Genomic DNA, 12,209 nt, shown 5'->3' on the forward strand with positions numbered 1-12,209 from the left:
AATGTACTACAAAGTGTAAATAGGAACATTTTGGTCATAAAGTCAGTCAAGTCCAAAACTGAGTTTTGTGAGTTCGTCATGACTAATTGGTATGGATTAAGAGCATGTCCACTTGCCCAGTGTTCACTAACACGAGAGAAGCAGCTGTGTTGATTGTGCTCTATAAGCTGCACGCGCTCTATCCAATCACAGCTCCCAGAACCTCCAGACAGTGAGACAGACCTGCCCATTACGCAGCGCCTCAGACTTGTTTACATAAGACAACATGTCGCTAATGTTAGGTTGAAATAACCCCTGGGCCTAAGCCCTTTATGGAGTGGCCACTTGCTGATGTGTTTGATAGTGTCAATCACTCGAGTCTGCCACTTTTCTGGGCAAAATGAGAATTGAGACGATTACAGCGCACTTCTAGCCCAACTGCATCTTGTCAATATTACAAAATTATTTTGCAAGCATCTAGCGAGAATGTTGTAAAAAACGAAAACGCCACCCAAACACTGACCTAGCCTCTCCCCAGTGACCTGATATGCTGATTGTGGGCTGCTCAATGTGTCTGCTAGCTACTACTTGCTAGCTTCACTAACAAACCGAGTTGGAACTTAGCTAGCAAGTGATTTTGGGCACTGATAAACAGCGTGTAGCTTGTGCTTTATTTACGATAGTTTGACAGCAGATAAGGAAGTTGTAGACATGTTATTGTTCTTGGGAATCAGTCCTGCGCGTGCAGCCAGACTCAATAGACTGTATGCAGTGCACTGACTCGTTTTTCATGCACAACTTGAGAAATAATACACCAAACAACTAGCTAGATGTAAAATTGCGTGACTAAGGCAAAATGTATTTATCTAAGATGAATTTGGACTATTTTAAGTAAGTGACTATTTTGAGAAAAAGCTATGTTGCTGCCACGGTGCCTCAGGAGGGACAAACAGAACTTGCCAGGGTACGATATGCGAACATGACACACCCACATCAAGCCACATCCCCAAGACAACTCTCGTTTGGCTTCAGTCATGGCCGCTAGCATTTCTTAATGAGCAATCTTCAAAACGAGGCCAAATCAGGTAGTGCAGTCTCCCTTTAAGACAAATGCACTAAGTGTAAGTTACTCTGGATAAGAGTGTCTGCTAAATTACTCAAATAAAAATGATACCTCTAGATAAACCCCTGCTCTAACTACTATATGGATTGTAGTTTGTTTGGAAAGGACAAGTGACATTTTAGAAACACTCTGGAATTGATCAGACGCTGACAGTCAGGGAGAAAAAAAAGAGGTACATGCAGACAGGATCAGAATGCCTACAGCCACACAGGCAGGCAGGAACAAACACACACGCACACTCAACCCTTTAGACTCAATCACCTGTAAAGGTATTGAATAAATCTGTAGAGAGAAAGACTGGTAGTGCGCATCACTCATTGACAGCCAGATGAGCCCCCCATCATAACCTCTCCACTGCCCCCTCTTCACTTCAGTCCCATTGTGTTTGAAGAGATGAGGGTGACTAGGTTCGAGTAAGCTGTCCCAGAGGAAAACCCTGCACGTTAGACTTTTCAATGGTACTACAGACACATGAACAATGTTTACTGAACCAAAAATATAGATGCATCATGTAAAGTGTTGGTCCCATGTTTCATGAGCTGAAATAAAAGATCCCAGAAATGTTCCATATGCACAAAAAAAGTATTTCTCTCAAATGTTGTTCACAAGTTTGTTTACATCCCTGTTAGTGAGCATTTCGCCTTTGCCAAGATAATCCATACACCTGACAGGTGTGGCATATCAAGAAGCTGATTAAACAGCATGATCATTACACAGGTAATGGGGACAATAAAAGGCCCTCGAAAATGTGCGTAGAATTGGCATGCTGACTGGAGGAATGTCCACCAGAACTGTTGCCAGAGAATTGAATGTTCATTTCTCTACCATAAATCTCCTCCAATGTCGTTTCAGAGAATTTGCGGCCTCACAACCGCAGACCACGCGTAACCATGCCAGCCCATGGCCTCCACATCCAGCTTCTTCACCTGCGGGATGGACTGAGACAAGACGCCTTGACAGCTGATGAAACTGTGGGTTTGCACAACTGAAAACGTTCAGAAACCTTCTCAGGGAAGCTCATCTGCGTGTTCGTCGTCCTCAGCAGTCTTGACCTCACCGCAGTTCGGCCTCATAACCGATTTCAGTGGGTAAATGCTCTCCTTCGATGGCCACTAGCACGCTAGAGAATTGTGCTCTTCGCGGATGAATCTTGGTTTCAACTATACCAGGGAGATGACAGACAGCGTCGTGTGGCGTCGTGTGGACGAGTAGTTTGCTGATGTCAATGTTGTGAACAGAGTGCCCCATTGTGGCGATGGGGTTATGGTATGGGCAGGCATAAGATATGGACAACGAACACAATCACATTTTATTGATGGCAATTTGATTGCACAGAGAAACTGTGACAAGATCCTGAGGCCCATTGTTGTGCCATTCATCCGCCGCCCTCGCCATTGCCGCCATCACATCATGATAATGCACGGCCCCATGTCGCAACGATCTGTACACAATTCCATGGCCTGTATACTCACCAGACATGTCACCCATTGAGAATGTTTGGGAGCCTTTGGATCGACGTGTACGACAGCATGTTCTAGTTCCCGCAAATATCCAACAACTTTACACAGCCATTGAAGAGGAGTGGGACAATATTCCACAATCAACAACCTGATCAACTACATGCGAATGAGATGTGTCACGCTGCATGAGGCAAATGGTGGTCACACCAGATACTGACTGGTTTTCTGATCTACGCCCCTACCTTTTTTTTTAAGGTATCTGTGACCAACAGATGAATATCTGTATTCCCAGTCATGTGAAATCCATAGATATGGGCCTCATGCATTCATTTGAATTGACTGATTTCCTTATATGAACTGTAACTCAGTAACATCTTTGAAATTGTTGCATGTTGCAGAAGCCTGACCATTACATATGTTTGTGCTCTGAGTGTGTACAGCATCTGTCAATGTTTGTTTGAAAATGCATGCATACAATGCGTAGCTCTGTGTAATATGTATAACAGTGCGTGCATGCTAAAACACGTTTCTATAATTGAGATATACAGTGCCAAAGATTGTCTTGGCTGAGTAATAAAAGGGAGTCTGAGATACCTTGATGTGTAGCAGCAACTCTCCCAAGGTCATTTCCTGTCCACGGTCACATCTGCCATAAACCAGGAAGTCATCCCACAGGGAGTACTCCTTTCCTGCAACCTGCCGATAGACAAAACACACACAATCAGAACACCTGTCACATCACACACACACTAATCGGTCAGGAGACAGGGAGCATGGTATAATATCTTCCCAAAACAATAACAACTGGTTAATGGGCAATGTCGGACTAAGCTCAGCAGTGAGATCAGAATTCAACTAGTTACTCAACAACATTTTCAACAAAACAAGGCAATGTGAAATGAAAAATCTAATTTAAACATTCCTCACAACACTGGAGGAACCCTATTTTTTACCTTAACCAGTTAAGATAGAATAGGGCCCCATGTCTATGTCTCCACTAGGAGAGCAGTTAGACCAGGGCTCTCCAAACCTGTTCCTGGAGAGCAAGCTACCCTCCTGTAGTTATAACTAGCCTGATCCAGTTACTGTAATTATTAGAATCAGGTGCGCTAGATTAGGGTTAGAGCGAAAACCTACAGGATGGTTGCTCTCCAGGAACAGGGTTGGAGAGCCCTTCCCTAGACACATAGATAGACCTGACTAGAGCCCAAACACAGACGCCTCTGGAGTCACAGGGTGCTTGAATATTATATCTCACATGAGGAGAATAAAACAGTTTTATTTTTTTTACACCTATATTTAACTAGGCAAGTCAGTCAAGAACACATTCTTATTTTCAATGACGGCCTAGGAACGGTGGGTTAACTGCCTTGTTCAGGGGCAGAACGACAGATTTTTACCTTGTCAGCTCAGGGATTCAATCTTGCAACCTTAACTAGTCCACGGTTAACTAGTCCAACGCTCTAACCACCTGCCTCACGAGGAGCCCGCCTGTTACGCAAATGCAGTAAGAACCCAAGGTAAGTTGCTAGCTAGCATTAAACTTATCTTATAAAAAACAATCAATCATAATCACTAGTTATAACTACACATGGTTGATGATATTACTAGTTTATCTAGCGTGTCCTGCGATGCATATAATCGATGCGGTGCGCATTCGCGAAAAAGGACTGTCGTTGCTCCAACGTGTACCTAACCATAAACATCAATGCCTTTCTTAAAATCAATACACAGAAGTATATATTTTTAAACCTGCATATTTAGCTAAAAGAAATCCAGGTTAGCAGGCAATATTAACCAGGTGAAATTGTGTCACTTCTCTTGCGTTCATTTCACGCAGAGTCAGGGTATATGCAACAGTTTGGGCCGCCTGGCTCATTGCGAACTAATTTGCCAGAATTTTACGTAATTATGACATAACATTGAAGGTTGTGCAATGTAACATGAATATTTAGACTGATGGATGCCACCCGTTAGATAAAATACGGAACAGTTCCGTATTTCACTGAAAGAATAAATGTTTTGTTTTCGAGATGATAGTTTCCGGATTCGACCATATTAATGACCTAAGGCTCGTATTTCTGTGTGTTATTATGTTATAATTAAGTCTATGATTTGATAGAGCAGTCTCACTGAGCAATGGTGGGCACCAGCATGCTCGTAAGCATTCATTCAAACAGCACTTTAGTGCATTTTGCCAGCAGCTCTGCTGTTTATGAATTCAAGCCTATCAACTCCCGAGATTAGGCTGGTGTAACCGATGTGAAATGGCTAGCTAGTTAGCGGGGTGCGCGCTAATAGCGTTTCAAACGTCACTCACTCTGAGACTTGGAGTAGTTGTTCCCCTTGCTCTGCATGGGTAACGCTGCTTCGAGGGTGGCTGTTGTCGATGTGTTCCTGGTTCGAGCCCAGGTAGGAGCGAGGAGAGGGACGGAAGCTATACTGTTACACTGGCAATACTAAAGTGCCTATAAGAACATCCAATAGTCAAAGGTATATGAAATACAAATGGTATAGAGAGAAATAGTTCTATAATTCCTATAATAACTACAGCCTAAAACTTCTTACCTGGGAATATTGAAGACTCATGTTAAAAGGAATCACCAGCTTTCATATGTTCTCATGTTCTGAGCAAGGAACTTAAACATTAGCTTTCTTACATGGCACATATTGCACTTTTACTTTCTTCTCCAACACTTTGTTTTTGCATTATTTAAACCAAATTGAACATGTTTCATTATTTATTTGAGGCTAAATTGATTTTATTGATGTATTATATTAAGTTAAAATAAGTGTTAATTCAGTATTGTTGTAATTGTCATTATTACAAATACATTTTAAAAAGCGGCCGATTAATCGGTATCGGCTTTTTTTGTCCTCTAATAATCGGTATCGGTATCGGCGTTGAAAAATCATAATCGGTCGACCTCTACTGTGAATATGAATCTGTGAAATAACAGCATAGGAACTTTCCAGAAGCCTGGCCAGACAGCAGATCAAATAGCAGTAACAGTGAGGGGCTTCAGTCAAGAATTTTAGGGGCCAATTTATCTTCAGTGTTTTCATGAATCAATGTGTAACATATATTTATGTATATACAGTGCATTCGGGAAGTATTCAGACCCCTTGACTTTTTACACATTTTGTTACAGCCTTATTCTAAAATTGATTAAATTATCTACACACAATACCACATAAAAAATGGAAATATTACATTTAATTAAGTATTCAGACCCTTTACTCAGTACTTTGTTGAAGCACTTTTGGCAGCGTTTACAGCCTCAAGTCTTCTTGGGTATGACGCTACAAGCTGGCACACCTGTATTTGGGGAGTTTCTCCAATTCTTCTCTGCAGACCCTCTCAAGCTCTGTCAGGTTGGATGGGGAGTGTCCAGGTTGCTGGAGGGTTTTCATCAAGGATCTCTGTACTTCGCTCTGTTCATCTTACCCTCGACACTGACTAGTCCCCCAGTCCCTGCCGCTGAAAAACATCCCCACAGCATGATGCTGCCACCACCATGCTTCACCGTAGGGATGGTGGAAAGTTTCCTCCAGACGTGACGCTTGGCATTCAGGCCAAAGAGTTAAATATTGGCTTCATCAGACCAGAGAATCTTGTTTCTCATAGTCTGAGTTCTTTAGGTCCCTTTTGGCAAACTCCAAGCGAGCTGTCATGTGACTTTTACTGAGGAGTGGCTTCCGTCTGGCCACTCTACCATAAAGGCCTGATTGGTGGAGTGCTGCAGAGATGGTTAGTCTTCTGGAAGGTTCTCTCATCTCCACAGAGGAACTCTGGAGCTCTGTCAGAATCACCATTGGGTTTCTTGGTCACCTTCCTGACCAAGGCCCTTCTCCCCGATTGCTGTTTGGCCAGGCGGCCAGCTCTAGAAAGAGTCTTGGTGGTTCCAAACTTCTTCCATTTAAGAATGATGGAGGCCAATGTGTTCTTGGGGACCTTCAATGCTGCAGACATTTTTTGGTACCCTTCCCCAGATCTGTGCCTCAACACAATCCTGTCTCAGGGCTCTGCCGACAATTCCTTCGACATCATGGCTTGGTTTTTGCTCTATATAGACAGGTGTTTGCCTTTCCAAATCATGTCCAATCAATTGAATTTACCACAGGTGGACTCCAATCAAGTTGTAGAAACATCTCAAGGATTATCAATGGAAATAGGATGCACCTGAGTTCAATTTTGAGTCTCATAGCAAATGGTCTGAATTTCTGCCCGTTCATAAAAATACTGTTTCTAAGTCTGGTTGTTGGAATGGAATAGTTTAGTCAGACCAGGGGATACAGGCAGGGTGGAAAATACAGATGTACTTCATCCTGTCCACAAGCTCAGCTTCCACTCCCCAAACCCTTCTTTTAGATATCGCATATTCAAGAGGAAACACAAAAGTGTTGAAACACAACAGAAGACTTAATGTAAGTCAAAGTGTCATTATAAATGTTAGGCTACAGGAGTGATTATTGAGTTGTGTACCAAACACAGATCATGTCATCAATACATCCAGAATGTAACACTAACGTCAACGAGCGCTGTGTACTCTCATGTGACGTTTACACCAACAGAAGGAGTGGCTGTCTGACACAAAGCCTGTTTAATAGGAGTAAGGAGAAATTACCAGAACATAGAGCTTCTGTCAGTATCCCACTGAGCTATATGACGCTAAGCTCTTGGTGTGACTCCACCATCATCCTTAAGGTGTGCTGGCTAGGTGACCTCTGGTTTTATACCCTGATTACACCAGGCACTACATCTAGCGATCAAACCACCAGAGACAATCCATTTTCAATGGTTGGGAGGATACACAAGGACACATCCAGCGACTTCGGCGACTACGATCTCAGAAGCCAGAGTTCAGAAAGTCCCAAGTTTATGCAAATGAGCAGCGACGCGAGTGTATAATTACCAATCGGAGAAGGGAGTCTTGGTAGCTAGCTTTGACTCTATGCTAGATGACGTGATGTTATGCATGCTGTTTGGAAGATACACATACAAAGCGAGAACTTGAAGATTATTTTCTACTTTGTAGGTTTTGGTATAACTGGGCCGTAAGTGGACAAGGAATGGTGATCCCAGAGAGGATCATACGGCAATGGCCTCTAACGCAAACCACTGTTTATCTCTATAGGATCAATCCCAGTAGTCCAAACATAGACCAAGAATGCTTCATCTTCGTGATCCAGTTAAAGCTCAGCTAACATAAACATTCCTGCTCCTCTGGCCACCGGACTGACATTACACTCCAGTGGCCTCACATGACCCATCTGTTTACCATCAACATCATAATCCTCTCTCCGGCTCCATCTGCACGACCGAGGGAAAGTGTCACGTCACCTGACCACGGCTCTGCCAGGGTTCCTCACTCCCAGGAGAATGTGTCACAATATGTCACTTTTTGGGCCTAACCAACGCAGGATCTGTCTGGGGGTTTTGTGACAGATGAAAACTTGGCCTGAGACACCAATAACAAAACTAGAACAGAACCTATGTCCAATTATCTGTGCTTCAGCAGCCAAGAGGAACGGTCAGAGAGTATCAGTCTACTGTCTCCTCCCACTCCCTGCCTGGTGGGGATAGAGTTCTGCTACACTCACAGCCTGCTACTCATATGGTCTTATTGGGTGTGTAGCTATAACCAGCAATGATCAAACAATGGGAGACGAAGGCATCATGGAATCTAACACATCACCACATACTAAGTGAAGATTAAATGAATATGTCAAATGATGACGCTGCAGAGAGGACATGTTCCACTGCTGTACATCAGGCAGTGGGTGACAGTGTTTGGTAGTAGCAGTGGTTTTGGGTGGATGGCAATGTTTGCCATAGATAGGAGAGTTACATTATGCACTTTGGCATTGCCAGTTTTGGAACAGAGAGGTTGTCTTTGCCAAGAAAGAGGGATTGTTTGAACTCTATAAAAACACAGATGTGAGACTTTGTCGTCTTTGTGAAGAACTGCCTTGTTGAGGCTTTCAATAGAGATGGATCAGAGCAATGTTTGTAATTAAGGCCTTTGTGTGTAGATTGTTCAGAATATAAACTAGGCTATTTTTACTCTCCCTCCCTCTCTCACAGGCCTTTCCAGGAACTCCACAAGGAGCCTTCAGCCAATCGGCCGCCCAATCAGACTGTATGTGGCCACGTGTGACGTCATCCCCTCACCGCCTCAGAGGGTATAAACATAAGCAAGCACGGTGGAAGTTAGAACCAAAACCGGCTGCTGCTGGAAACAATTACAAGGCTTATAGACTCCTCTCTTAGACCCCCCCCCCCCCCCCCACCGCATCCAATGTTTCTTTGTGTTTGAATTCCTATAATAGAATACACAATCATCCCCACAGAACTATAAACTAAAAGAAAGGAACCCAAAATGGTGGACAACAGCCTCTGCTTTGATGGCTCCAATAATGTCACACATCTGAGGGAAGCCTGACGGCTTTCTGGTGATTCATAATGACAGGCTTTGTTGGTAATTAAATTATAACTTTCTTGAATCCTAATGGTTTAAAACTCTCTCTTGGCCAATCAGACATCTTAGTGAACGTCTAGGCCCACAGGGTCTTAAAGCTAGCTGAGACATCAATGGTTAGGTAAACCCCAAAACTGTCAGAGTATTGTGCTCAGATGGGACACTGCTTGGCTGCCACCCAAAGAGCAGCAATCCATATAAGGTCTTATGTCAGCACTATATACCAACGAGGGTGGATCTACAGAATAAACAGAGGACCGATGGTGGACAAGAGTGTGCTGTTCATGTCAAACACTGGCCCTCTGGAGTTTGTCCTGAGGTCTACTCTGAGACAGTCAGTGCAAAGCTGTTTAGAACCCGATCTGGCTGGTGAGTAGAGATGTATGAGGAGACAGACAGACAGACAGACAGACAGACAGACAGACAGACAGACAGACAGACAGACAGACAGACAGAGACAAGCTGACAGACAGAGAGAGAGAGAGCGAGAGAGAGACGGATGAGACAGGCAGACAGGGACACACAGGTAGACAGACAGAGACAGACAGAGACAGACAGAGACAGGCTGACAGACAGAGACACTCACGGACAGCATATGGCCCATGTGGAGTACAGTCTCTGTTATGGACACGTGCATGTTTTCATGTAGCACTCTCCCTTCATCGAGCACAGCAAACATTCTCATCTGCTATCCACATATCAGAGCCTGCATTATTGCTGGGGCTCTCTACTCAAACACAGAATACCTGAGTATGTATATCATAGGATTATTCACATACATACATACACATCAAAACTCCAGAGAAAGAAACATTACTACATTATATATGCTTTCAAAATGTTGGCCCCCAAGTGCATTTCTCCCTTCATAAAGTACTACTGTACTCTCTCTAACCATCTATGAGTGAGAGGGACGCCACCAACTGATATTGTAAGATAGATAACCATGATCAGAAGTGCGTCCCTCTCCCAGACAGAGATGTTCCTCTCAGATTGAGGTAGCTCCCCTTCTCTGTCAGGATGTCCACATGAACACCCTGCCACTGTGCTGTTAGGTGTCTCCTCTCCATTCTGGCAGGAAGCTGGGTGAGACATCCACTGAGGCTCCATAGCTACTTCCTGAAGAAAAGGAAATCAGGCTGTGCTTTCAGGATAAAAACTGACAGAAACTGACGTGTCTTTGTGAGACGCAGAGTATGTGAACGGATGATCTCTGCATTTGTGTTTCCCACCGTGAAGCATGGAGGAGGAGGTGTGATTGTGTGGGGGTGCTTTGCTGGTGACACTGTCAGTGATTTATTCATAATTCAAGGCACACTTAACCAGCATTGCTACCACAGCATTCTGCAGCGATACGCCATTCCATCTGGTTTGCGCTTAGTGGGACTATCATTTATTTTTCAACAGGACAATGACCCAACACACCTCCAGGCTGTGTAAGGGCTATTTGACCAAGAAGGAGAGTGATGGAGTGCTGCATCAGATGACCTGGCCTCCACAATCACCCGACCTCAACCCAATTGAGATGGTTTGGGATGAGTTGGACCGCAGAGTGAAGGAAAGCATATGTGGGAACTCCTTCAAGACTGTTGGAAAAGCATTCCAGGTGAAGCTGGTTGAGAGAATGCCAAGAGTGTGCAAAGCTGTCATCAAGGCAAAGGGTGGCTACTTTGAAGAATGTCAAATATAAAATATATATATATTTTTTTTTTACACAAACACCTCACTCTGCATCCAGGCGAAGCCAGACATAAAACAGGGGGAAATAGAACAGCCATTCATTAACAGACCGGACACATGGTCTAATGAACAGCAACACACACTTAGTATGACAGATAACAGAGTTCAGTGATAGACGAGATCCAGAAATAGCAACAACCCCTGACAGCAGATATACTGTACATGTTAACTAAACACATAGCTACACAGGAAGTTCAGGGAGCAGGGGTTCGCAGGGAAGCCAGGGGGAGTTCTGCCATTGAGTTCTGCCATTGAACCACAGCACCGGAGAGATAAAGCAACCAGAATGGACCTGACTCTAAGTCCCTGTCGAAGAGGACAATCGTGTGTGTTGGTCATTTTGAAAATGCCACATCGCTAGCTGTGGTACTGGGGCTGTAATCATGATGTAAGGCAGCAATCTGCCCTTTCACACAATGGCCCATTTTCCCAGGCAGGAACTGGTTCAAGGAGATAATCTTGATATGTCCTCCTTCCTGCAGGGTGCTGCATCGTAAGAAATGGCAATTTCACACTGTAGACACAGCAACAGAGCCTGGCTAAAATTCTAATTAGAAACCAAACCATGAAAAAAATTGTATTGTATGCTCTGCATGAATGTATTCAACGTGTGCTTTAGAGGAGACTGATGGGGTACAATCAGTGTTCTTTTAGATCATACCGTTATGACAGTAATCCATCCTGTTTTCACCCTCATCTCTTTCTTTCTGTAGTCTTTCTCTTTCCTTTCATAGCCTCAAATTAGAGAGAGACAGCTTTCACATTTTCAAATATCCTCCTCACACCCGGCCAGAATGTGACACAGGTAACTCCAGGAAATACCTAACTCTGGGCAGCTCTCTCTTTCGAATGACAACAGCAGTGAAACCAGAGAAATAAGTGAACAATCAATTTCCTCTTGTCCCCGTTGAGTGCATCATGGCAGTATTACAAACCCTCCACTGACGTCCTCTCTACGTCACACTGAAACCACACAGGGCATGCCTGACTGTGATGCAACCCATGTGTCTAAATATCAATAACTGCCAGCTGGGTCACCACAGTGTCACACGTTTTTACTACATGCTACCTCTGAAAGTGGTGTAGTAGCTTGCCAATTGTGATGATAATGCAAAGATGCACTTGTTTGTTTTAGATTGAATTGGTGGTTATGTTGTACATCTACAGCCTGGGATGATATTGATCATGATTCCAACAGGAGTACTGCAAGGAGGCAGATGGCAGCCTAAAAGCCTCAACGTCCAAAACTTCTCCACCCTCTCTACCCTCTTAAGGCGTCCGCATACATCGGCTAGGCGAAGCGACCATCTGTTCTCGCATACTCCTAAAGTATGAGAAGAGAAGAGAAACAATTTGGCAAAATGTGCATGAAAACGAATCGTCTCTCGTTGAATGGCAACAAACACTTACTGTTCCCATTCGTAC

The 12,209-nt window shown here is 43.8% G+C and overlaps 1 protein-coding gene across 2 annotated transcripts in view; it reads right to left on the bottom strand.

The window, feature by feature from the left end:
- The window catches only part of uba7 (ubiquitin-like modifier activating enzyme 7), an 81,400-nt gene that overhangs the window by 2,419 nt on the left and 66,772 nt on the right, over positions 1 to 12,209 (bottom strand). For both annotated transcript variants that reach the window (XR_011670900.1, XM_071367958.1), the window contains exon 22: positions 3,157 to 3,258. Coding sequence is in view for 1 of the 2 variants with exons in the window: in XM_071367958.1 (XP_071224059.1) it covers positions 3,157 to 3,258 (102 nt within the window). In the remaining variant the exon portion in view is untranslated. The remainder of the gene's footprint in view (positions 1 to 3,156; positions 3,259 to 12,209) is intronic.

Source organism: Salvelinus alpinus, chromosome 2, assembly GCF_045679555.1.
Source record: "Salvelinus alpinus chromosome 2, SLU_Salpinus.1, whole genome shotgun sequence".
NCBI classification, from domain to species: domain Eukaryota; kingdom Metazoa; phylum Chordata; class Actinopteri; order Salmoniformes; family Salmonidae; genus Salvelinus; species Salvelinus alpinus.